Source organism: Triticum urartu, chromosome 7A (assembly GCF_056163025.1).
Source record: "Triticum urartu cultivar PI428250 chromosome 7A, HENAU_Tu73, whole genome shotgun sequence".
Taxonomy (NCBI): domain Eukaryota; kingdom Viridiplantae; phylum Streptophyta; class Magnoliopsida; order Poales; family Poaceae; genus Triticum; species Triticum urartu.
In genome coordinates this window covers 739,566,547-739,589,684 of record NC_141879.1, presented here as the reverse complement: position 1 = coordinate 739,589,684, position 23,138 = coordinate 739,566,547, and the positions used below count along the sequence as shown (strand labels likewise).

Genomic DNA, 23,138 nt, shown 5'->3' with positions numbered 1-23,138 from the left:
AACTGGTTGCTGGGCTGGCCCAATTGACCTCTTCAACCTACTGTTGTCACCACAACAAGGATGGATAATTAAACAAAAACCTGACTCTTTTGAGAGCAAGGATTCTTAAAAGCTGATATTACCCCTCATGGTATTTGCTGGAAGCCGGCATGGGAATCGACCCTACGCAAGTTTGGAGGTTGATCCACGATGGTATAATTGTTCTCAAACAAGGACCAATAAAAGGAATTAGGAATGGCCAGAACACTCATGCATGGAATAAAAATTGATTATGCCGAGGGACGGTGCGTCTGGTTGCATGTATTAGAGAAATTGCACCGGTCCCCATTAGTGATTTTCTTAACTCAAGCGGTGAGGTGAAGAGAAACTAGCTCCGTTCGCAGTCAATTTTCTTAATTTTGATAGCTCTCATGCTTAGAGAAACTAACTTGCGCTTATAGCTCAGTTGTTCCATCTCATTGGACGAAGAGAAGCTAGGTCAATTTTCTCGTCAACGGTTTTCTTTACTCTAGCTTTCTTAACTCAAGCGGTGAGAGTCAATTTTCTTAATTTCGATAGCATACTCATGCTTAGAGAAACTAACTTGCGCTTATAGCTCAGTTGTTCTATCTCATTGGACGAAGAGAAGCTAGCTCAATTTTCTCGTCAACGGTTTTCTTTACTCTGGCGGTGGAACGAGGGACTATGTGTTGCATCGCATTGCATGTATCATCCGAAGCGTTCCTATAAGCGCGAGGTCGCTGCCGAATTTCTGGGCCTGGCAATATGAGCGCCGTAGGATCTTCTCCATTCGGTTAGATTACAAGATGTGTGCCGAAATGAGGAATAAGAGGGAAGCCTGGCTCGATGGGGCATGATCTGCATCATATGTTATGCAACAAAAGTTGCAATGGAAGTTTTGTGGCAGGTGCAGGTCCCACCGAAGAGAACACTTCCTGTGGAAGTTAGCACAAAAGGTCGCTGCCTAAGACGAACGTAAGGCATCACTGCAATATGTCACCGGGTGAGTGTGCTCTTTCTGTGGAGCCCAAGACTTATGGTGCCATTAACTCCCTGGTTGAATGCAATCTAGCGACATGACATGCGTATGGGCACTATCTGATGATATTCTGGTTGAACATATATCAAATGCATCCTATCATAATGCCAAGGACTTCATATCATCCACAATCGAAACATTGCAACACAATGATCGGGTCATGAGTTTAGTTATTACTCTATTGGCGTTGTGGCATGCAAAAAGGACAGTCATCCATGATGAGATTTATCGGTCACCACTTTCTGTTCATGTATTTGTTCGAAACTTTATAGGGCAACTGGAAAGCAGCGAGATGATCAAGAAACGGAACGTATCAAGTACATCTGGTGCATGTGGAAGTAGCTAGATACCTCCGCCGTCGGGGACTAACAATCTCAAGGTTAATGCAACGTTTGGGAAGAACCAGAATAGAGGTGATGTTGCTGCAAGGGACAGAGAGAAGGCAGATTCATGGGTGCTTCGGCAATCATGTTCGACGGCAGAACTAAACCTGAGATTCTAGAAGCAATAGTGTAATGAAGCTATTAACCTAGCAGAAAACATCCTTGTCCAAAAAAATAATTGCATGTAATTGCCAGGAGGTTGTTCACAGTTTGAAAGAAGAATCCATGGGAATGTACGCGCATGTGGTGCTGAAATAACAGACAAGCTGAAAGTCTTTGAGCTTGACATCATCTACGAAAATCAATCAGCAAACTCAAAAGCTCATGCTTTGACTCGGACTCGGAGTAGTTTATATTCCGGTAATTCTGAGCCTCCAATGAATATATACGGGAAGATACAAATAACGAAATATGTATATGGCAACCGTGTGGCAGATTGCGAAACTGCCACACGCATCCAGTGCCGTCACCTCCCTCCCGATCTCCTTCCTTCCCCGCACGTCCTCCCGATTTCTTTTCTTTCCCGCACGCCTCCCGATATCCTTCCTTTCCCGGTCCTCCCCCACCGACCTCCCCCGATTTATTTCCTTTCCCGCACGCCCTCCCTGGTTTTATCGTGCCTTCCTAACTTTCGTAATCGTCAATTATGGCCCACGCGCCTTCCCGATTTTCGGCAAAAATAATGCTTGGACTAGGATTTGATCTCTGGTCTGCAGGTAATCAACAAAGGGAGCTAACCACATCACCTATGACACTCATTGTTGAGCAAGCTAAGGGAAATACTATTTTTGACATGTTCGTGGTAACTTTGATCATTGGGAATAAATTTGTTGAACCCGCCCCCCGGTAATTTCTGTAAATAGCACGATAACATTCACACCATAGACCTGATAATTTAGATACAAACATCATGGTAACTTTAACCATTGGGAAAGACAAATGTGAAAAGATACCCGATAATTTATGTGTAAATATATGGTAATATACGCAGCGCACATCTGATAACTGAGGTAGAAACACCATGGTAACTTTGACCGTAGGGAATTGTTTTTTCAAAAGATACTCGGGTATCTTCTGTGTAAATAGCATGGTAGTATACCTCCCTCCTCTGGCATTTTTATGTGTAAATAGCATGAAAACATATGCACTGTGATAATTAAACACCATGATAAGTTTTTGAAGGGGGGGGGATTTGCTGAAACATACCCCTGATAAATTTTGTGTAAATAGCATGACATTTTAAGCACTACGGGCTTGATGGGTTACCTAGAATCCCCGTGATAAATTTTTGTCCCGGAAAAAGTTGTTCAAAACATCCCCAATATTTTTTGTGTAAATAACATGATAATATAAGCACCGCATAACCGATAACTTGCAATATAAACATGATGGTAACTTTTTTATTAAAGAAAACTAAGTTGTTAAAAACATACACTCGCCTCGCGCGTGGGCCTCTTGGATGAACACAACACATGGCGTGTCACGAAAAAGTCACATAATGTTTAGTATCATGAGGGGCACACGTGCTATAGGCGTGATAAGTTACGCAAAAACATTGTGGTAATTTTTGACCTATGAAAAAAGCTACCGAAACACACCCAGGTTTTTAGGTGCAAGTACCTTGATAATATACGAACTGTAGACCCAGTAACTCACGTACAATCCCTCATGGTCACTTTGACCGGGGGAGGTTGATGTACATATACCCTGAAAACTTATGTGTAAGTACCACGGTATTTTACACATCGAAGACCTTATAACTTGTGTATAAAACACAGTGGTAACTTTGAAGGGATGTAGTTGTTGAAGCATAGATACCTGGTACGTTCTATGTAAATAGCACGGTAAGTTATGCAACACAGGCCTGATAACTTGCATACGAATACATGGTAACTTTGTCCTGAGGAGAAATCATGTGGTAAACGTGAAGAAGTGGATGTTTTCTCGGGATTGGGCGCCCGAGATGTGCGGGAGAAGCAGGTTTCTCGGGCGAGCCTGTGGGGTCGTTTGGGAGGAGGCGAGGTCAAAGGATGAGGGATCGTGTGATACTTTAAAATGAAAGAAATAGAGGTGTGACAATTTTGCTTATATGATACACGTGCCAAATATCACAGTCTAACTACAAATAAAAGGCATTGCATGTACATAGTCTGGGGAAGACTACAATTCAATCTGGCAGTCCGAGCATGGGTGTTAAAATAGAAAAAAAAATGTGAACCGTTGGATCTCTGATGGATTCGTACGCATAGTACGTAGGGAGCTAACAACGCATGCTTGAATATAAGATGATCCAGTCCGAGCCGGAGAAGGAGAAGAGAACGAGTCCGACACGTGAAGATATACGGATGTTGTGTACCTATATACGCACGTATTACCTCTCCATCGATCGACCGTCGTGCTCGTGTAGTCGTTTCCCGCTGACCAACCTGATCTGGATCGTATACATACACACAACTAAAGAAGATGGAAGACACGCCGGCGCCTCCTAATTTTTGAGCTCTTTTACAGTACCCAGCAATGAATATGAGCCGTCTATTATCAAAGTCAAAGGGTGGTGATCAATCTATACTGCTCAACTGGGCGACTACCATTGCCAGCAGTACCGGTTACACCGGAGTCTCCGCGTGCCGCAGTATACTTGTTGTGAGGATAATTTAGGGAGAGAAAACTAGCCGGCCTCCCGACCAAGTGAACCGTTCATTCGCTTCTCTTTTCCGGCTGCCGCATGCATGCGCCCGCCGGCTAGGATTCCGGTGGCCAATTCGTCGCCTTCACACCGTCGGCCGTGCTTGTGGACCGAAGCTGCTACGCTGCCGGCCATGCTCGTCGACCGTCGCACACGCTCACGGCCCAAATCGTCTTCCTTGACGAAGATTCCTCTTCCTTCCTTCCTCTGTGCCGGCGGCCGCCGCCGCATGCCGGCTTCGTCTGCGTCCCCTTCCCCTGCCATGTTGGTGGACCGATCGCTCAGAGGTACAGTCCAGGTCCAGCCTTCGCGAAGGGTGGTGGCAGGAGCGTGCTGGGAAACATGGACGCAGTGGCGAGTTCGACGACAGCGGAGCCAGCTAGTCGGCTACGACGAGTTGGCGGTGGCGGCGGAGGCAGTGGCGCCAGGTAGAGCAACAACCGATGGCTAAACCAGGGCTAAACCAGCCGATGGGCCAGCGTTATCTTGGAAAACGGGAAAATGACTAGAACTACCTTTCCGGAATCAACGGTAAATGATTGTATACTGCTACCTCTCATCTTTAACAGTATAGGGTACAATAAAAAAGCTCTAATTTTTTCCCGGACGACGTGCTCCTCAAAGTCCTGGCGCGCGTGGCCATGACGGACATCGCCGCCCTGTTCCGGTGCGCCGCGGCTTGCAAGCGGTGGTGCTACCTCATCACCGACCCCTCGTTCCACTGCCTCCGCTGGCCGGAGGGCGCGAGCCACCCATCCGATCTCGTCGGCTTCTTCACCCAGCAACGGTGCAAAACAGGAGATCAGAACGATGACCGGGACGGGGCCGGCCCGTGCGCGCCGCCGGTGTTCGACCCCACGGCAGGATCCGCGTTCGGCTCTGGCCGCCGGCCCCTCACCTCATTCGTCCGCGGCCGGCCTCTTGGACGGCGCCAAGCCGCTCATCGCCCGCTGGGGCTTCCTCCTGGTGCGACTGGCCCCGGCCACCTGCGTCAGCGACAGCATCCTCCTGGCCGCGTGCAACGTGCTCACTGGCACGTGCGACGTGCTCCCACCACTGGAGAACAGGTCTTCAGCCTTCACCCGCTACGTCTACGCCATCCTGACCGGCGAGGACTGTGACGCCTCGAACAACTCGACCCGCTTCTTCAAGGTGCTGGCCATGGGCCTTGTCAACAACTTCAAGGACCCGAAGACCCAGAAGCTGCAGTGCGATCTCCACACGCTCACATCCGACGAGCCGAGCTGGACGACGCACACGGAGTGCTTAACGGGAGCCATCGATCTTTGCTGGCGGCACTGGAAAGACGCGGTAGTGTGCGACGGCGTGGTGAGCTGGCTCTATGCGTCCATGTCCTACAATGACAACATTGGTTATCTCCAGTTTTCCACCATTGACGTGAGTGCCAAGAACGGGCGCCTCACCTTGACAAAGCTCTCGTTCCCACCGCCGATGATTCTACCTATAACCGGCCCGCTGTCGGTGGGACTGTCTCATTACTCTGCTACTATATTAAACAGGGAGAAAAACACTTCTGCCAAGAAACCTAGAAACAAGGTGACGACATTGAAGGAGAGTGGCCCTGCTCTAGAGCAATGAAACTGACTGGGTCGGGGGACGAAGCGGCAGGCCCGTTATCGCCCATGGCTATGGATGACGTGCCCATGGAGATAGACTGGCCGGCATTGCTCATCTCTCGCCTAGCTCGCTACGCCGAAGTCATACCTGCCAGTGGCACCTCCATATCGTGACATGCTTCCAGTTTTTTCTTTTCTTTTGAAAGGTGCTTCCAGCTGTTTAGTTTGGACGTGTAGCTGATTGTATACGGTCTGGCATTATGTTACTGCTGGTAGAGGATCTTCTATCTGTTCTATTTCATCACTACTATTAAAGGGCAGTGTGATGTCGCCGTGATGTGTTCCGTTTAACACGTGTGGTCCTGTATATGACGCCTGCGTGCGTCAAACAGCTGCACCTTTGCACGTGCGCGATCCGACTCGGCAGGCCCATTTAGTGAAACACTGTGGAGAGACGTGCACTGTAGCGGCATGGTACTGTATCAAACCGAAAACTGTTACGCCCGCTTCACTGTAGCGAACCGGTTTTAAATAGGTTTAAATAGGGTGTAAGCGCCAGGGTTGATGAAGGGCGCCGGAGGAGTGAGATGTTCTTCTTCTGGTTCCTATTGTTGCGAGTGTCGGCTGGTGCTGGAGCAGCAGGGCGCTGTGCGGGCTAAGGGACCAAGCATGGGGTAAGGGGAGCAGGGGGCACCGGCGAGATAACCCATCGCGGACGGTTGGAGAAAAACATTTAGAGAGGCGGCGGTCCCCTTGGAGAAGAGCCGAGCGAGTGCGTGCGAAGGTGAGGCCGGCCGGATTAATGGTGGGAGCGGCGAAGCAATTGTCGAACTCATCGTTCAACCCATTGATAAAGGCGAGGAGCATCTCTTGGTCGTTGCAGCGCGTCGGCCATGCAGTCGAGCTGGCTGGAACGCCATGACAGAGAGGCAGGGGCGGGTCCTTGGTATCCAGATGAATACCAAAGATCTGTTGATGTGTGTGTACATTGTAGCTACAATTTGTTGTATATTGCTGATATTCATGACAAAAATAATACAATGAGTATCAAGGAGGTGATTCCTGCTGCCACTACTGCAGTGCAGAGAGATAGCGCCGCTGAAGGGTGTAGAATTTGGACTTGGCGAAGATTTGGAGCTGGAGACAGTTGTCGAGGAAGAGGTTGTTGATCAGCGTCCATGCTTGCTCGGCGGAGTCTGCGGGCTGCATGATGATCTCAGGATGTCCTTGGAGACCGAGTGGTGGAGCCAGGACACGATACTTAATCGATCTGCGTTCACTCAACGTCACCGACAATCGTCTCAGCATTGACGAGGCCTTTGATGTGATCAGTGAGGTCAAGCTTGCGGAAGGTGATGTTGAAAGTTTGTCTGCCAGATGAGAAAATTGGTTTCTCGAAGTGAAGCACAATTGGAACATGAGATCAGATGTTTAGGGTTCGGGAAGGTGATGTTCAGAGAAGTCGCCCGGAGAGGGAGGCGCGCCGCTGGAGATCCACATCGTGGGGAGGGAAGAAGGAGCACCGTAAGGTTTTTTAGGGTTCTAGGATCAAGTCAAAACAGATACTTTGGGAATTGCTCAACGCATTGTATTCCATTGCATGCGTGGTGTATATATCCAAGTAGTCAAAAACGTAGCGATACTATCATTTTACCGAGGGAGCTAGTACATCTCAACTAATCTTTAGATCCGATCACGGGTTAAACAAGCCACAGAATCTACTATACAAAGTTCTAACCGTGAAGAGATAGGATTGTTAGGGAGAAACGTATGTGATATGGAGCCCATCGTTATCTTCTCTGACACGAGGCTGTCTACATGTAAAACGTAGGTTTTGGAGGAACTGGCTCAACCCTTTATGGAGTGGCCTATCACATATATATAATGATAACATACAAGTCCTATACCAATACGGTATGGATTACACAGTAGGGCTACAATACAAAGTCTAACACCCTCCCTCAATCTCAACTCACTCCTGAAGTATCTAGGAGGTTGAGATTGCGCCTACAGACCTCAAACATGGGAGAATGTAGAGGCTTGGTGAAGATGTCTGCAAGTTGATCTTTTGAAGAGATAAACCTGACTTGTAGTAGCTTCTGTGCAACACGTTCCTTCACAAAATGATAGTCAATTTCAATGTGTTTAGTCCGTGCATGGAACACCGGGTTTGATGACAAAAATGTAGCACCGATGTTGTCACACCAAAGGACCGAGGGATGTGGCTGAGCAACTCCTAGCTCTCGAAGTAGGAACTCAATCCATATAAGTTCGGCAGTCGCATTGGCAACGGACTTGTACTCAGCTTCTGTGCTGCTGCGGGAAACAGTGGCTTGCTTGCGTGCACTCCAGGCGATCAGATTAGGACCCAAGAACACAGCATTTCCCCCCGTAGATCGCCTGTCATCTGGACACCCAGCCCAATCAGTATCAGAGAATGCAAAAAGAACTACGGAGGAACTGGGCGCAGGTGAAGACCAGAGGAGACAGTGAGACGCACATAACACAGTATGCGCTTCATAGCAGACCAGTGTACATCAGCAGGTGCATGAAGATACTGACACACCTTGTTAACTGCAAAAGAGAGATCAGGTCGCGTGATCACCAGATACTGCAAGCCACCAAAAATACTCCTGTACTGAGTAGCATCCTTAGGAGATAGAAGAGCACAATCAGCTGCTGAAAGTTTGTCAGTGGACGACATGGGCGTAGGCCATGTCTTGCACTTGAGCATACCAGCACGGCACAAGAGATCAAGAGAGTACTTCTACTGGGTGAGAGCCAAACTGCCACGAGACTGATGAGCGACTTCAATGCCCAGGAAGAAATGAAGCTGGCCCAAATCCTTAACTGCAAAATCACGACCAAGTGCGGTCACAGGAGCATCAGCAGCCGTCAGAGAGGAGCTCACCAGGAGAATATCATCCACCTACACTAGGAGGTACATGGTCACACTCGGTCGCTGGAACAAGAACAGTGAAGTATCAGCCGTCGAAGGAATGAATCCATGAGTGCGTAGTGCTGAAGCCAGGCGAGCATGCCAGGCAAGAGGAGCCTGCTTCAGTCCATATATAGCCTTCGTCAGACGACAGAGATGCTAAGGCTGAGTGTGATCAACAAATCAGGTGGCTGCCTCATGTAAACCTCTTCTTCAAGCAATCCGTGAAGAAAAGCGTTCTGTACGTCAAGCTGACGGAGAGACCATCCGCGAGAAACTGCCAGAGACAGAAGAAGTCGAATAGTGGTGGGCTTGACAACTGGGCTGAATGTATCCTCATAGTCCAGTCCCTGGCGCTGTTTAAATCCCTTAGCCACGAGGCGCTCTTTGCAGCGCTCAATGGAACCATCTGCATGTTTCTTCACCTTGAACACCCACTTCGAATCAATGATGTTGACGCGAGACGGAGGGGGAACAAGTGTCCAGGTCTTATTCTTCATAAGAGCATGATATTCTTGTTCCATAATAGCACTCCAGTGTGGAATACTCATAGCGGCTTGATAACTGCATGGTTCGGCGGTTGGATCATCCACTGCATGAGCCAGGCAAGCAGCAAGATATGTGACCGTGCCATCGGTGCGCTCCTTGGGATGAACAATGCCACTACGGCTGCGTGTGTGTGGATGCCACGGAGCAGCGAACACCGGGGCCGGCGGTACGTCCAGAGCAGGCGAGGCCGGTCCAGGGGACTCCGGCGAAGAAGGACCGGTGACGGCGGACCGGGCGACAGCGGGCCAGGCGACTTAGGCCCTAGCGGCGTGAGAGCCGCTGCGGACCCGAGCGAAGTAGGCGGCAGGGACGCCCGCGTGGATGGCGTTGGTGACGGTGGAGGGGAGTCCAGGCGAGGAGGCGGCAACGTAGGCTGCTCAGAGGAGGTCGTCGCGGGCTCCGGCCTAGTCGCAGTAGCCAACATGGGCTCCATGTTGGGGAACGTAGCAGAAATTTAAAATTTTCTACGCATCACCAAGATCAATCTATGGAGTAATCTAGCAACAAGGGAAAGGGAAGTGCATCTACATACCCTTGTAGATCGCTAAGCGGAAGCGTTCAAGTGAACGGGGTTGATGGAGTCGTACTCGTTGTGATCCAAATCACCGATGATCCTAGTGCTGAACGGACGGCACCTCCGCGTTCAACACACGTGCAGCCCGATGATGTCTCCCGTGCCTTGATCCAGCAAGGGGAGAGGGGGAGGTTGGGGAAGACTCCGTCCAGCAGCAGCACGACGGCGTGGTGGTGGTCGAGCAGCGCGGTACTCCAGTAGGGCTTCGCCAAGCACTACGAGAGACGAGGAGGGAGAGGGGTAGGGATGCAACTTGGAGAGAATAACTCGTGTGTTGGGCAGTCCCTAGACCTCAACTATATATAGGGGAGGGGAGGGGGCTGTGCCCCCTCTAGGGTTCCCACCCCAAGGGGTGCGGCAGCCCCAGATCCCATTTAGGGTGGCGGCCAAAGGGGGGGAGAGGGGAGGCGCACCTAGGGTGGGCCTTAGGGCCCATCTACCCTAGGGTTTGCCCCCTCTCTTCTCTTGAGGCGCCTTGGGCATTGGTGGGGGGCGCCCCAGCCCACCTAGGGGCTGGTCCCTTCCCACTATTGGCCCACGCAAGCCTTTGGGGCTGGTGGCCCCTCCCGGTGGACCCCCGGACCCTTCCGGTGGTCCCGGTACATTACCGGTGATGCCCGGAACACTTTCGGTGGCCAAATCCTCACTTCCTATATATCAATCTTTACCTTCAGACCATTCCGGAACTCCTCGTGACGTCCGGGATCTCATCCGGGACTCCGAACAACATTCGGTAACCACGTATAACTATTCCCTATAACCCTAGCGTCATCGAACCTTAAGTGTGTAGACCCTACGGGTTCGGGAACCATGCAGACATGACCGAGACAACTCTCCAGCCAATAACCAACAGCGGGATCTAGATACCCATGTTGGATCCCACATGTTCCACGATGATCTCATCGGATGAACCACGATGTCAAGGATTCAATCAATCCCGTATACAATTCCCTTTGTCTATCGGTATAGTACTTGCCCGAGATTCGATCGTCGGTATCCCGATACCTTGTTCAATCTCGTTACCGGCAAGTCTCTTTACTCGTTCTGTAACACATCATACCGTGATCAACTCCTTGGTCACATTGTGCACATTATGATGATGTCCTACCGAGTGGGCCCAGAGATACCTCTCTGTCAGACGGAGTGACAAATCCCAGTCTTGATTCGTGCCAACCCAACAGACACTTTCAGAGATACCCGTAGTGTACCTTTATAGCCACCCAGTTACGTTGTGACGTTTGGTACACCCAAAGCATTCCTACGGTATCCGGGAGTTGCACAATCTCATGGTCTAAGGAAATGATACTTGACATTAGAAAAGCTTTAGCATACGAACTACACGATCTTTGTGCTAGGCTTAGGATTGGGTCTTTTCCATCACATCATTCTCCTAATGATGTGATCCCGTCATCAAAGACATCCAATGTCCATGGTCAGGAAACCGTAACCATCTATTGATCAACGAGCTAGTCAAATAGAGGCTTACTAGGGACATGGTGTTGTCTATGTACCCACACATGTATCTGAGTTTCCTATCAATACAATTATAGCTTGGATAATAAACGATTATCATGAACAAGGAAATATAATAATAATAACTAATTTATTATTGCCTCTAGAGCATATTTCCAACAGTCTCCCACTTGCACTAGAGTCAATAATCTAGTTCACATCGCCATGTGATTAACACTCACAGGTCACATCGCCATGTTACTAACATCCAAAGAGTTTACTAGTGTCAATAAACTAGTTCACATCATCATGTGATTAAGACTCAATGAGTTCTGGGGTTTGATCATGTTTTGCTTGTGAGAGAGGTTTTAGTCAACGGGTCTGCAACATTCAGATCCATATGTACTTCGCAAATCTCTAGGTCATATTGTAAATGCTGCTTCCACGCTCCACTTGGAGCTATTCCAAATGGTTGCTCCACTATACTTATCCGGTTTGCTACTCAGAGTCATTCGGATAGGTGTTAAAGCTTGCATCGACATAACCCTTTACGTCGAACTCTTTATCACCTCCATAATCGAGAAACATGTCCTTATTACTCCAAGGACAATTTTGACCGCTATCTAGTGATCCACTCCTGGATCACCTTTGTACCCTCTTGCCAGACATGTGGCAAGGCACACATCAGGTGCGGTACTCAGCATGGCATACCGTATAGAGCCTACGAAAAAAGCATAGGGGACGACCCTCGTCCTTCCTCTTTCTTCTGCCGTGGTCGAGCTTTAAGTCTTAACTTCATACCTTACAACTCTGGCAAGAACTCCTTCTCTGGCTGATCCATCTTGAACACCTTCAAGATCATGTCAAGGTATGTGCTCATTTGAAAGTACCATTAAGCGTTTTGATCTATCCTTATAGATCTTGATGCTCAATGTTCAAGAAGCTTAATCCAGGTTTTCTATTGAAAACACTTTTCAAACAACCCTTTATGCTTTCCAGAAATTCTACATCATTTCGGATCAACAATATGTCATTCACATATACTTATCAGAAATGTTGTAGTGCTCCCACTCACTTTATTGTAAATACAAGTTTCTAGCAAACATTGTATAAACCTAAAAGCTTTGATCACTCCATCAAAGCATATATTCTGACTCCGAGATGCTTGCTCTAGTCCATGAAAGGATCGCTGGAGCTAGCATACCTTTTAGCATCCTTAGGATCGACAAAACCTTTCTGATTGTATCACATACAACCTTTCCTTACGAAAACTGGTAAGGAAACTTGTTTTGACATCCATCTGCCAGATTTCATAAATGCAGCTAATGCTAACATGATTCTGACAGACTTAAGCATCGCTACGGATGAGAAAATCTCATCGTAGTCAACTCCTTGAACTTGTGAAAAACTCTTTGCCACAAGTCGAGCTTCATAGATGGTAACATTACCGTCCACGTCCGTCTTCTTCTTAAAGATCCATTTATCTCAATGGCTTGCCGATCATCGGGCAAGCCCACCAAAGTCCATGCTTTGTTCTGTTACATGGATCCTATCTCGGATTTCATGGCTTCTAACCATTTGTCGGAATACGGGCCCACCATCGCTTCTCCATAGCTCGTAGGTTCATTGTTGTCTGACAACATGATATTTAAGACAAGATTACCGTACCACTCAGGAGTAGTACATATCCTTGTCGACCTACAAGGTTTGGTAGTGACTTGATCTGAAGTTTCATGATCACTATCATTAGCTTCCACTTCAATTGGTGTAAGCGCCACAGGAACAACTTCCTGTGCCCTGCTACACACTAGTTGAAGTGATGGTTCAATAACCTCATCAAGTCTCCACCATCCTCCCACTCATTCTTTCGAGACAAACTTTTCCTCGAGAAAGGACCCGATTCAAGAAACAATCCCTATTTCTTTCGGATCTGAGACAGGAGGTATACCCAACTGTTTTGGGTGTCCTATGAAGATGCATTTATCCGCTTTGGGTTCAAGCTTATTAGGCTAAAACTTTTCACATAAGTGTCGCAGCCCCAAACTTTTAAGAAACGACAACTTAGGTTTCTCTAAACCATAGTTCACACGGTGTCGTCTTAACAGAATTGCTTGGTGCCCTATTTAAAGTGAATGCGGTTGTCTCTAATGCCTAACCCATAAACGATACTAGTATTCGATAAGAGACATCATGGCATGCATCATATCCAATAGGGTGCAGTTATGATGTTCGGACACACCATCACACTATGGTGTTCCAGGCGGTATTGGTTGTGAAACAATTTCCACAATGTCTTAATTGTGTGCCAAACTCGTAACTCAGATATTCATCTCTATGATCATATCATATACATTTTATCCTCTTGTCACGACGATCTTCAACTTCACTCTGAAATTACTTGAATATTCAATAATTCAGACTTGTGTTTCATCAAGTAAATATACTCAGTATCTACTCAAATCATTTGTGAAGTAAGAACATAACGATATCCACTGCGTGCCTCAGCACTCATTGGACTGCACACATCAAAATGTATTACTTCCAACAAGTTGCTTTCTTGTTCCATTTTAGAGAACGAGGCTTTCAGTCATCTTGCCCATGTGGTATGATTTGCATGTCTCAAGTGATTCAAAATCAAGTGAGTCCAAACGATCCATCTGCATGGCGTTTCTTCATGCGTATACACCAATAGACATGGTTCGCATGTCTCAATCCTTTCAAAAACGAGTGAGTCCAAATATCCATCAACATGGAGCTTCTTCATGCGTTTTTACCAATATGACTCAAATGGTAGTGCCACAAGTATGTGGTACTATCATTACTATCTTATATCTTTTGGCATGAACAAGTGTATCACTGTGATCGAGATTTAATAAACCATTCATTTTAGCTGCAAGACCGTTGAAGGTATTATTCAAATAAACAGAGTAACTATTATTCTCCTTAAATGAATGACCGTATTGCGATAGACATAATCCAATCATGTCTATGCCCAACGCAAACACCAAATAATAATTATTTAGGTTTAACACCAATCTCGATGGTAGAGGGAGTATGTGATTCTTGATCACATCAAGCTTGGAAACACTTCCAACACATATCGTCATCTCACCTTTGGCTAGTCTCCATTTATTCCGCAGCTTTTATTTCGAGTTACCAACACTTAGCAACCGAACCAGTATCTAATACCCCGGTGCTACTAGGAGTACTAGTAAAGTACACATGTATATCCAATATACTTCTATCGACCTTGCCAGCCTTCTCATCTACCAAGTATCTAGGGTAGTCCTGCCTCAGTGACCGTTTCCCTCATTACAGAAGCACTTAGTCTCGGGTTTGGGTTCAACCTTGGGTTTCTTCACTAGAGCAGCAACTGATTTGCCATTTCATGAAGTATCCCTTCTTGCCCTTGCCCTTCTCGAAACTAGTGGTTTCACTAACCATCAACAATTGATGCTCCTTCTTGATTTCTACTTTCGCGGCGTCAAACATCGCGAATATTTCAAGGATCATCATATCTATCCCTGAAATGTTATAGTTCATCAAGAAGCTCTAGCAGCTTGGTGGCAATGACTTTGGAGAAACATCACTATCTCATCTGGAAGATTAATTCCCACTCGATTCAAGTGATTGTTGTACCCAGACAATCTGAGTACAAGCTCAACGATTGAGCTCTTCTCCCTTAGTTTGCAGGCTAAGAAACTCGTCGGAGGTCTTATACCTCTTGACGTGGGCACGAGCCTGAAATCCCAATTTCAGCCCTCGAAACATCTCATATGTTCCGCGACGTTTCGAAATCGTCTTCGGTGCTTCAATTCTAAACCGTTTAACATTACTGAACTATCACGTAGTTATCAAAACGTGTGTGTCCGATGTTCGCAACATCAACAGACGACATTCGAGGTTCAGCACACCGAGCGGTGCATTAAGGACATAAGCCTTCTATGCAGCAATGAGGACAATCCTCAATTTACGGACCCAGTCTGCACAATTGCTACTATCAACTTTCAACTAAATTTTCTCTAGGAACATATCTAAAAAAGTAGAACTAAAGTGCGAGCTACGACATAATTTGCAAAGTCCTTTTTTACTATGTTTATGATAATTAAGTTCATCTTATGAACTCCCACTCAGATAGACATCCCTCTAGTCATCTAAGTGATACATGATCCGAGTCAACTAGGCTGTGTCCGATCATCACGTGAGACGGACTAGTCATCATCAGTGAACATCTTCATGTTGATCGTATCTTCTATACGACTCATGTTCGACCTTTCGGTCTTCCGTGTTCCGAGGCCATGTCTGTACATGCTAGGCTCGTCAAGTCAACCTAAGTGTATTGCGTGTGTAAATCTGGCTTACACCCGTTGTATTCGAACGTTAGAATCTATCACACTAGATCATCACGTGGTGCTTCGAAACAACGAACCTTCGCAATGGTGCACAGTTAGGGGGAACACTTTTCTTGACATTATTGCGAGGGATCATCTTATTTAAGCTACCGTCATTCTAAGCAAATAAGATGTAAAACATGATAAACATCACATGCAATCAAATAGTGACATGATATGGCCAATATCATTTTGCTCCTTTTGATCTCCATCTTCGGGGCTCCATGATCATCATCGTCACCGGCATGACACCATGATCTCCATCATCATGATCTCCATCATCGTGTCTCCATGAAGTTGTGTCGCCAACTATTACTTCTACTACTATGGCTAACGGTTTAGCAACAAAGTAAAGTAATTACATGACGTTTATGTTGACATGCAGGTCATGAATAAATTAAGACAACTCCTATGGCTCCTGCCGGTTGTCATACTCATCGACATGCAAGTCTTGATTCCTATTACAAGAACATGATCAATCTCATACATCACATATCATTCATCACATTCTTTTGGCCATATCACATCACATAGCATACCCTGCAAAAACAAGTTAGACATCCTCTAATTGTTGTTTGCATGTTTTACGTGGCTGCTATGGGTTTCTAGCAAGAACGTTTCTTACCTACGCAAAAGCCACAACGTGATATGCCAATTTCTATTTACCCTTCATAAGGACCCTTTTCATCGAATCCGATCCGACTAAAGTGGGAGATACAGACACCCGCTAGCCACTTTATGCAACTAGTGCATGTTAGTCGGTGGAACCTATCTCACGTAAGAGTACGTGTAAGGTCGGTCCGGGCGGCTTCATCCCAGGATGCCGCCGAATCAAGATAAGACTAGTAATGGCAAGTAAATTGACAATATCGACGCCCACAACTGCTTTGTGTTCTACTCGTGCATAGAAACTACGCATAGACCTAGCTCTGATACCACTGTTGGGGAACGTAGCAGAAATTCAAAATTTTCTACGCATCACCAAGATCAATCTATGGAGTAATCTAGCAACGAGGGAAAGGGGAGTGCATCTACATACCCTTGCAGATCGCTAAGCGGAAGCGTTCAAGTGAATGGGGTTGATGGATTCGTACTCGTCGTGATCCAAATCACCGATGATCCTAGTGCTGAACGGACGGCACCTCCGCGTTCAACACACGTGCAGCCCGATGACGACTCCCGTGCCTTGATCCAGCAACGGGAGAGGGAGAGGTTGGGGAAGACTCCGTCCAGCAGCAGCACGACGGCGCGGTGGTGGTGGAGGAGCGCGGTACTCCAGTAGGGCTTCGCCAAGCACTACGAGAGACGAGGAGGGAGAGGGGTAGGGCTGCGCCTTGGAGAGAATAACTCATGTGTTGAGCAGCCCCTAGACCTCAACTATATATAGGGGGAGGGGAGGGGGCTGCGCCCCCTCTAGGGTTCCCACCCCAAGGGGTGTGGCAGCCCCAGATCCCATCTAGGGTGGCGGCCAAAGGGGGGGAGAGGGGAGGCGCAACTGGGGTGGGCCTTAGGGCCCATCTGCCCTAGGGTTTGCCCCCTCTCTTCTCTTGAGGCGCCTTGGGCCTTGGTGGGGGTCGCCCCAGCGCACCTAGGGGTTGGTCCCTTCCCACTATTGGCCCACGCAAGCCTCTGGGGCTGGTGGCCCCTCCTAGTGGACCCCCGGACCCTTCCTGTGGTCCCAATACATTACCGGTGATGCCTGGAACACTTCCGGTGGCCAAATCCTCACTTCCTATATATCAATCTTTACCTCCGGACCATTCTGGAACTCCTCGTGACGTTCGGGATCTCATCCGGGACTCCGAACAACATTCGGTAACCACGTATAACTATTCCCTATAACCCTAGCGTCATCGAACCTTAAGTGTGTAGACCCTACGGGTTCGGGAACCATGCAGACATGACCGAGACAACTCTCCGGCCAATAACCAACAACGGGATCTGGATACCCATGTTGGATCCCACATGTTCCACGATGATCTCATCGGATGAACCACGATGTCAAGGATTCAATCAATCCCGTATACAATTCCCTTTGTCTATCGGTATAGTACTTGCCCGAGATTCGATCGTCGGTATCCCGATACCTTGTTCAATATCGTTACCGGCAAGTCTCTTTACTCGTTCCGTAACACATCATCCCGTGATCAACTCCTTGGTCACATTGTGCACATTATGATGATGTCCTACCGAGTGGGCCCAAAGATACCTCTCCGTCACACGGAGTGACAAATCTCAGTCTCGATTCGTGCCAACCCAATAGACACTATTGGAGATACCCGTAGTGTACCTTTATAGCCACCCAGTTACGTTGTGATGCTTGGTACACCCAAAGCATTCCTACGGTATCCGGGAGTTGCACAATCTCATGGTCTAAGGAAATGATACTTGACATTAGAAAAGCTTTAGCATACGAACTACACGATCTTTGTGCTAGGCTTAGGTGGGTCTTGTCCATCACATCATTCTCCTAATGATGTGATCCCGCATCAACGACATCCATTATCCATAGTCAGGAAACCGTAACCATCTATTGATCAACGAGCTAGTCAACTAGAGGCTTACTAGGGACATGGTGTTGTCTATGTACCCACACATGTATCTGAGTTTCGTATCAATACAATTATAGCATGGATAATAAACAATTATCATGAACAAGGAAATATAATAATAATAACTAATTTATTATTGCCTCTAGAGCATATTTCCAACACTCCGGCCCAGTCACAGTTGGAGATGGGGCTCCCGGGGCGGGGTCGAGGGCGGGAGGTGGTGCATGCACATGCACCGGCCGATCGACGTGCGCCACGGGCGACGTAGTGGGTCCATCAGGGAGGAGTTCCAGGCGAGCTTCACGTCCCGTTCCTGCACCATGATTAGGTAACGACACAGGAGAATATGCAACATCTTCAAATTGGCCAGGCATAAGAGGAGATGAATGCATAGATGGTGCTATGATGGATGACTGAGGCATGGCAGAAAAGGGGAAGACGTTCTCATCAAAAACAACATCCCGAGATATGTAGACTCGGTTGGTTGGGACATGGAGACACTTGTAGCCTTTATGGAGAGAACTATACCCTAAGAACACACACTTTTTGGAGCGAAACGCAAGTTTGCGATCATTATAAGGATCAAGATGAGGCCAGCAGGCAAACCCGAACACCTTAAGAAGGTACAGTCAGGAGTTTCATCCAAGAGAAGCTCAATAGGAGTTCTCATATTAAGAACACATGTAGGTAATCTGTTAATGAGAAAACACGCGGTAGCGAAAGCATCACTCCAAAAACGAAAAGGTACGGAAGTATGAGCAAGAAGTGTGAGGCCGGTCTCAACTATATGGAGATGTTTGCGCTCAACCGCGCCATTCTGCTGATGTGTATGTGGGCATGATAAACGATGAGAGATCCCAAGCTTATTAAAGAAAGTGTTGAGGTTGCAATATTCGCCCCCCCCACCCCCCCCAATCTGACTGAACATGGATAATTTTATGCTTGACTAGACATTCAAGAAGCAATTGAAACTGAATGAATATATCAAACACATCAGATTTGCGCTTAAGAAGATAAAGCCATGTGAAGCGGCTATAGGCATCAACAAAACTGACATAATAGTTGTGACCACTAACAGATGTTTGTGTTGGACCCCACACATCAGAAAACACAATTTCAAAGGGACTCTTTACTTTTCTAGTAGATGAAACAAAAGGTAGTTGATGATTCTTGCCTTGTTGACAGGCATCACACACAGACATCTCTTTATTGCTAGACACTAATGGCAGCTCATGGTGGTGGATTATGTGGCGAACAATGGGTGTGGCAGGGTGACCAAAGCGAGAGTGCCACTGGGAAAGCGACACACGAACACCGCTGAAGACGCACGGGGCGGATGGATCCTCCAAACGGTACAAGCCTTGGCTCAACCGGCCACTAAGCAGAACGTCCTGGGTTGCTCAATCCTTAACAAAAAGATTAAAAAGGGTGAAATTCACATAGGACATGATTATCAAGGGTGAGGTTAGGGACAAATAAAAGATTACGAGTCACCGAGGGTACCCGTAAAACATTACGAAGATGGAGCTGCCTATAGGAATGACTAGTTAAAAGAGATGCTTGGCCAATGTGAGAGATGGGCATACCTACACCATTGGTGGTGTGAACATGATCGTGCCCGCAGTAGGGCTGGTAGGTGGAGAGTTTGTTGAGCTCGTTCGTCATGTGATCCGTGGCGCCGGTGTCCATGTACCAGGCTGGATCAACTGGGTAGGATGGTGTGTATCACTGCTCGACGCGCGGGTCCTTGCCCTTGGCGACGATGTGGGCAGCCGGGGCGGCAGCGATGTGGGCAGCCGGGGCGGCGGCGGGGGGACCATAGTCTGCCATGGCAAACTAGTGCTCGTTGCCCTTGCCATCGTTGCCGATGCCAAGGAAGCTCCTCTGAAAGCGGCGGTGACACTTGGAGGCGACATGGCGTTCACGACCACATAGCTGGCACACCACCCGAGTGTTAGGGCCCCCACCCAGAGTCGATGCAGGGGGCGGGGCGGCCTTGCCCGATGACGGGGCAGGGGGGCGCTGGCCGCGGGAAGCCCAGAAGGCCGCCGGCTGGGCGGTGATGTTGGCGGAGGAGCGACGAGCCTCGACGCGTTGCTCGGTGAAGAGGAGGCGTGAGTAGAGCTCGTGAGGAGGCATCGCTGGCTTGGCGTTGTGAACGGCCTCGGCGAGATTGTCGTACTCGGCGTTGAGGCCTTTGATGACGAAGCCAGCGAACTCCTCGTCGCTAAGCAGCCGACCAAAAGAGGTGAGCGTGTCCGCCAGCACCTTCATCGTGTTGAAGTAGGTCGTGGCGGAGGAGTCCAGCTTCTTGATGTCAGCGAGCTCGCTGCGAAGGGCCATCGAGCGGGAGGTAGAGACCTGGGCAAAGGCGTGCTCCAGGGTCATCCAGGCGTCCATGGAGGTGGCTGCGAAGAGACAGACGCCGGCGAGCCCGGCGACGAGGGAACCCTGGATGGCAGAGAGGATCGCCTGGTCCTGCTACTCCTACATACGGTGTTCCGAGTTGATGGTCGGGCCGTGGACAGTAGGGATGACCTACGGAGGACACGGTAGCGAACCATCGACAAACCCTAGGAGAGACCGGCTGTGGAGCAGCGGTATGACCTTGGCGCGCCAGAACAAGTAGTTGTCCGGCGTGAGGCGGATGGCGATCAAATTGTCGAAGTGGAACGGCCCAGTGGACGTGATGACGCCAGCAGCAGGGGCAATAGGCGGCGGAGCCACGACAGGGACCACGGCAGCGACCGATGCCATGGGTGACGACGAGGCCGTGGGTGGCATCGCAGCTGCTGGCGGGGCCGGGAACGAGGCCGCGGGTGGCACCGCGGGAAGTACCTCCCCCGAGGCCGCCGGGATGATGGCGAGTGTCGAGGAGGAGCCTGTGGAGGCCGCGGGTGGCGCGGAAAGAGCCGTGGTTGCGGGTGACGGCGGCGGGATCGGCGCCGAAAACATGGAGCCAATAGAAGTGGTGCCGAAGAACTGGGGCACCGACGGAGCCAGGGGATGGGGTCGTAGGTTGAGGAGGGCGGCAAGCGACGCGGAGATCGACCCGGAGCTGGCGGCGCCCGAGGCAGAAGCAGTCATGGCACCGGCGGCGCGGCCCTAGGGTTTAGGGTTTCGGCGGCGGCGGCGGTGGGGTGGGGTGTAGGACCTATGTTAGACTCGATACTATGTAAAACGTAGGTTTTGGGGGAACTGGCTCAACCTTCTATGGGGTGGCCTATCACATATATATAATGATGATATACAAATCTTATACCAATACGGTATGGATTAAACAATGGTATGGATTACACAATAGGGCTACAATATGAAGTCTAACAGTACATATATATACGCACGTTACCACATTCAAAAGTTTCAGGCTTCTCAGATTTAGCAAATACCGAAAGAAAAATCCTCGTCCATCAATCGATCGCTCGCATTGAACTACGAGGCTGCAATTGAACTACGAGGAAGCAAGCGACCAGTCTCTTACTTTTGTCAAAGCGGCAGACCAGCAGTTCTCGGGCATGGTTACGGAAGCCGTGCCAATGGAGATAGACTGGCCGTCATTGTTCATGTCTCGCCTAGCTCGCTACGCCTAAGTCATACAATGTCTCGCCTATCTAGCTGATTGTATACGGCTGGGCACTATATAATGGTGGTAGAGGATCATATAGATAAAAACAACGAAATGATAAACTTATAGAAGCTTCAGCGAGCAGTGTAAAATCGGAGGGAAAAGACAGACAGTAGGGTTTTTGATGTAATTATATTTGTTTTGTTGGTCTTTTTATGTCTAGTTGTCTTTCCTTGGTACAGTACGTGCTACTGTTTTACTTAATAATTATCAAATAGTATAAGATACCTTTTAGTGTCTTTTTTATATGAATAAAAAGGCGGTCTTGCTAAATCTTAGTTCAATGGGACTTGGTTAAGTCTTAGTCGACGCTGTACTCGTCACACCTTTTTTTAGAGAAAAGGCAAGAGCCCAACTTTATAAATAAAGCCACCAAACAGAGTTACACCAACAGAACCAAATACCAGAACAAGTTTAACGGCCAAGGAGCATAAGTAACATTACAAGGCCTCCAGCCTAACATGGCACGCAGGCCAACAAAACACCAGAAACACCGGCAGGGAAATTAGGAAGCCGTCCTCGAAGTACGCCGAAGAAGGGAAGACGCCGTAGATTTCATTTTGGATAGCATGTCGTCGAAAGCCTGAATGTCCCCTTCCTTAGTCAATAATCTCCACTGCTGCAAGAAGACATTGGCTTTAAATAAGCAGCTGACAGGGTTAGCCGGAAAAATGTGTTCAATTGAGAACTTGTTCCTAGTAGTCCACAGCGACCACCCGATCGCAGCCCATCCCACTAAGAAGACCCTCTTGGACTGCCCTGATAAGGAGTTAGTATATTGCCTCAGGTCCTCAAAGGAGGAGGGAGTCCAGTTAACATGAAGCCAAAGTCTGATGCAACACCACATGAATTTAGCTAAGGAGCAATGGAAGAAAATATGATCAGTGTTCTCAAGTGCCCCACATAGCACGCACCTATCAGTGCCCGGCCCGTTCCTCTTCTTAATTTGATCAGCCGCTGGAAGCTTACGGCGAACAGCTTGCCAGAGAAAGATTTTAATCTTAGGGGGGATTCGGGCTGACCAAATATCCTTAAACTTCAACGAGCGGCCACCAGAGATAAGCTTAGAATAAGCCAATTTAACAGAGAAGCGCCCCGAAGAGGAGAGAGGCCAAACCACGGAATCATCTTCCTTCGAGAGCAGGGGGAAGCAAGCAGTAAGGCGCTGCCAGTCTTCCAACTCTACAGGGGAAAGAGAGCGCCGGAAATCTAAAACCCAACCCTGAACCGAGAGCTCAAAGATAGAGATCTCAGGATCAGCACAATAAGAAAACAAGGCCGGGAAGGCAGCCGCAAGCGTGGTGTCCCCGACCCACCAGTCTAACCAAAAACGAGTGGACTTACCGTTCCTGACAACAAATTTGACAAGGGA

The 23,138-nt window shown here is 48.3% G+C and overlaps 1 protein-coding gene across 1 annotated transcript; it reads right to left on the bottom strand.

The window, feature by feature from the left end:
• Positions 1-19,977: 19,977 nt before the first annotated feature.
• Positions 19,978-20,898, bottom strand: LOC147962556 (uncharacterized). The gene is made up of 2 exons (XM_087534229.1): positions 20,749-20,898; positions 19,978-20,619 (listed from the first exon to the last, which is right to left on the bottom strand). Exons 1-2 carry the CDS (start codon positions 20,896-20,898, stop codon positions 19,978-19,980), a joined length of 792 nt encoding a protein of 263 aa, XP_087390355.1.
• Between the last annotated feature and the right edge of the window lie 2,240 nt (positions 20,899-23,138).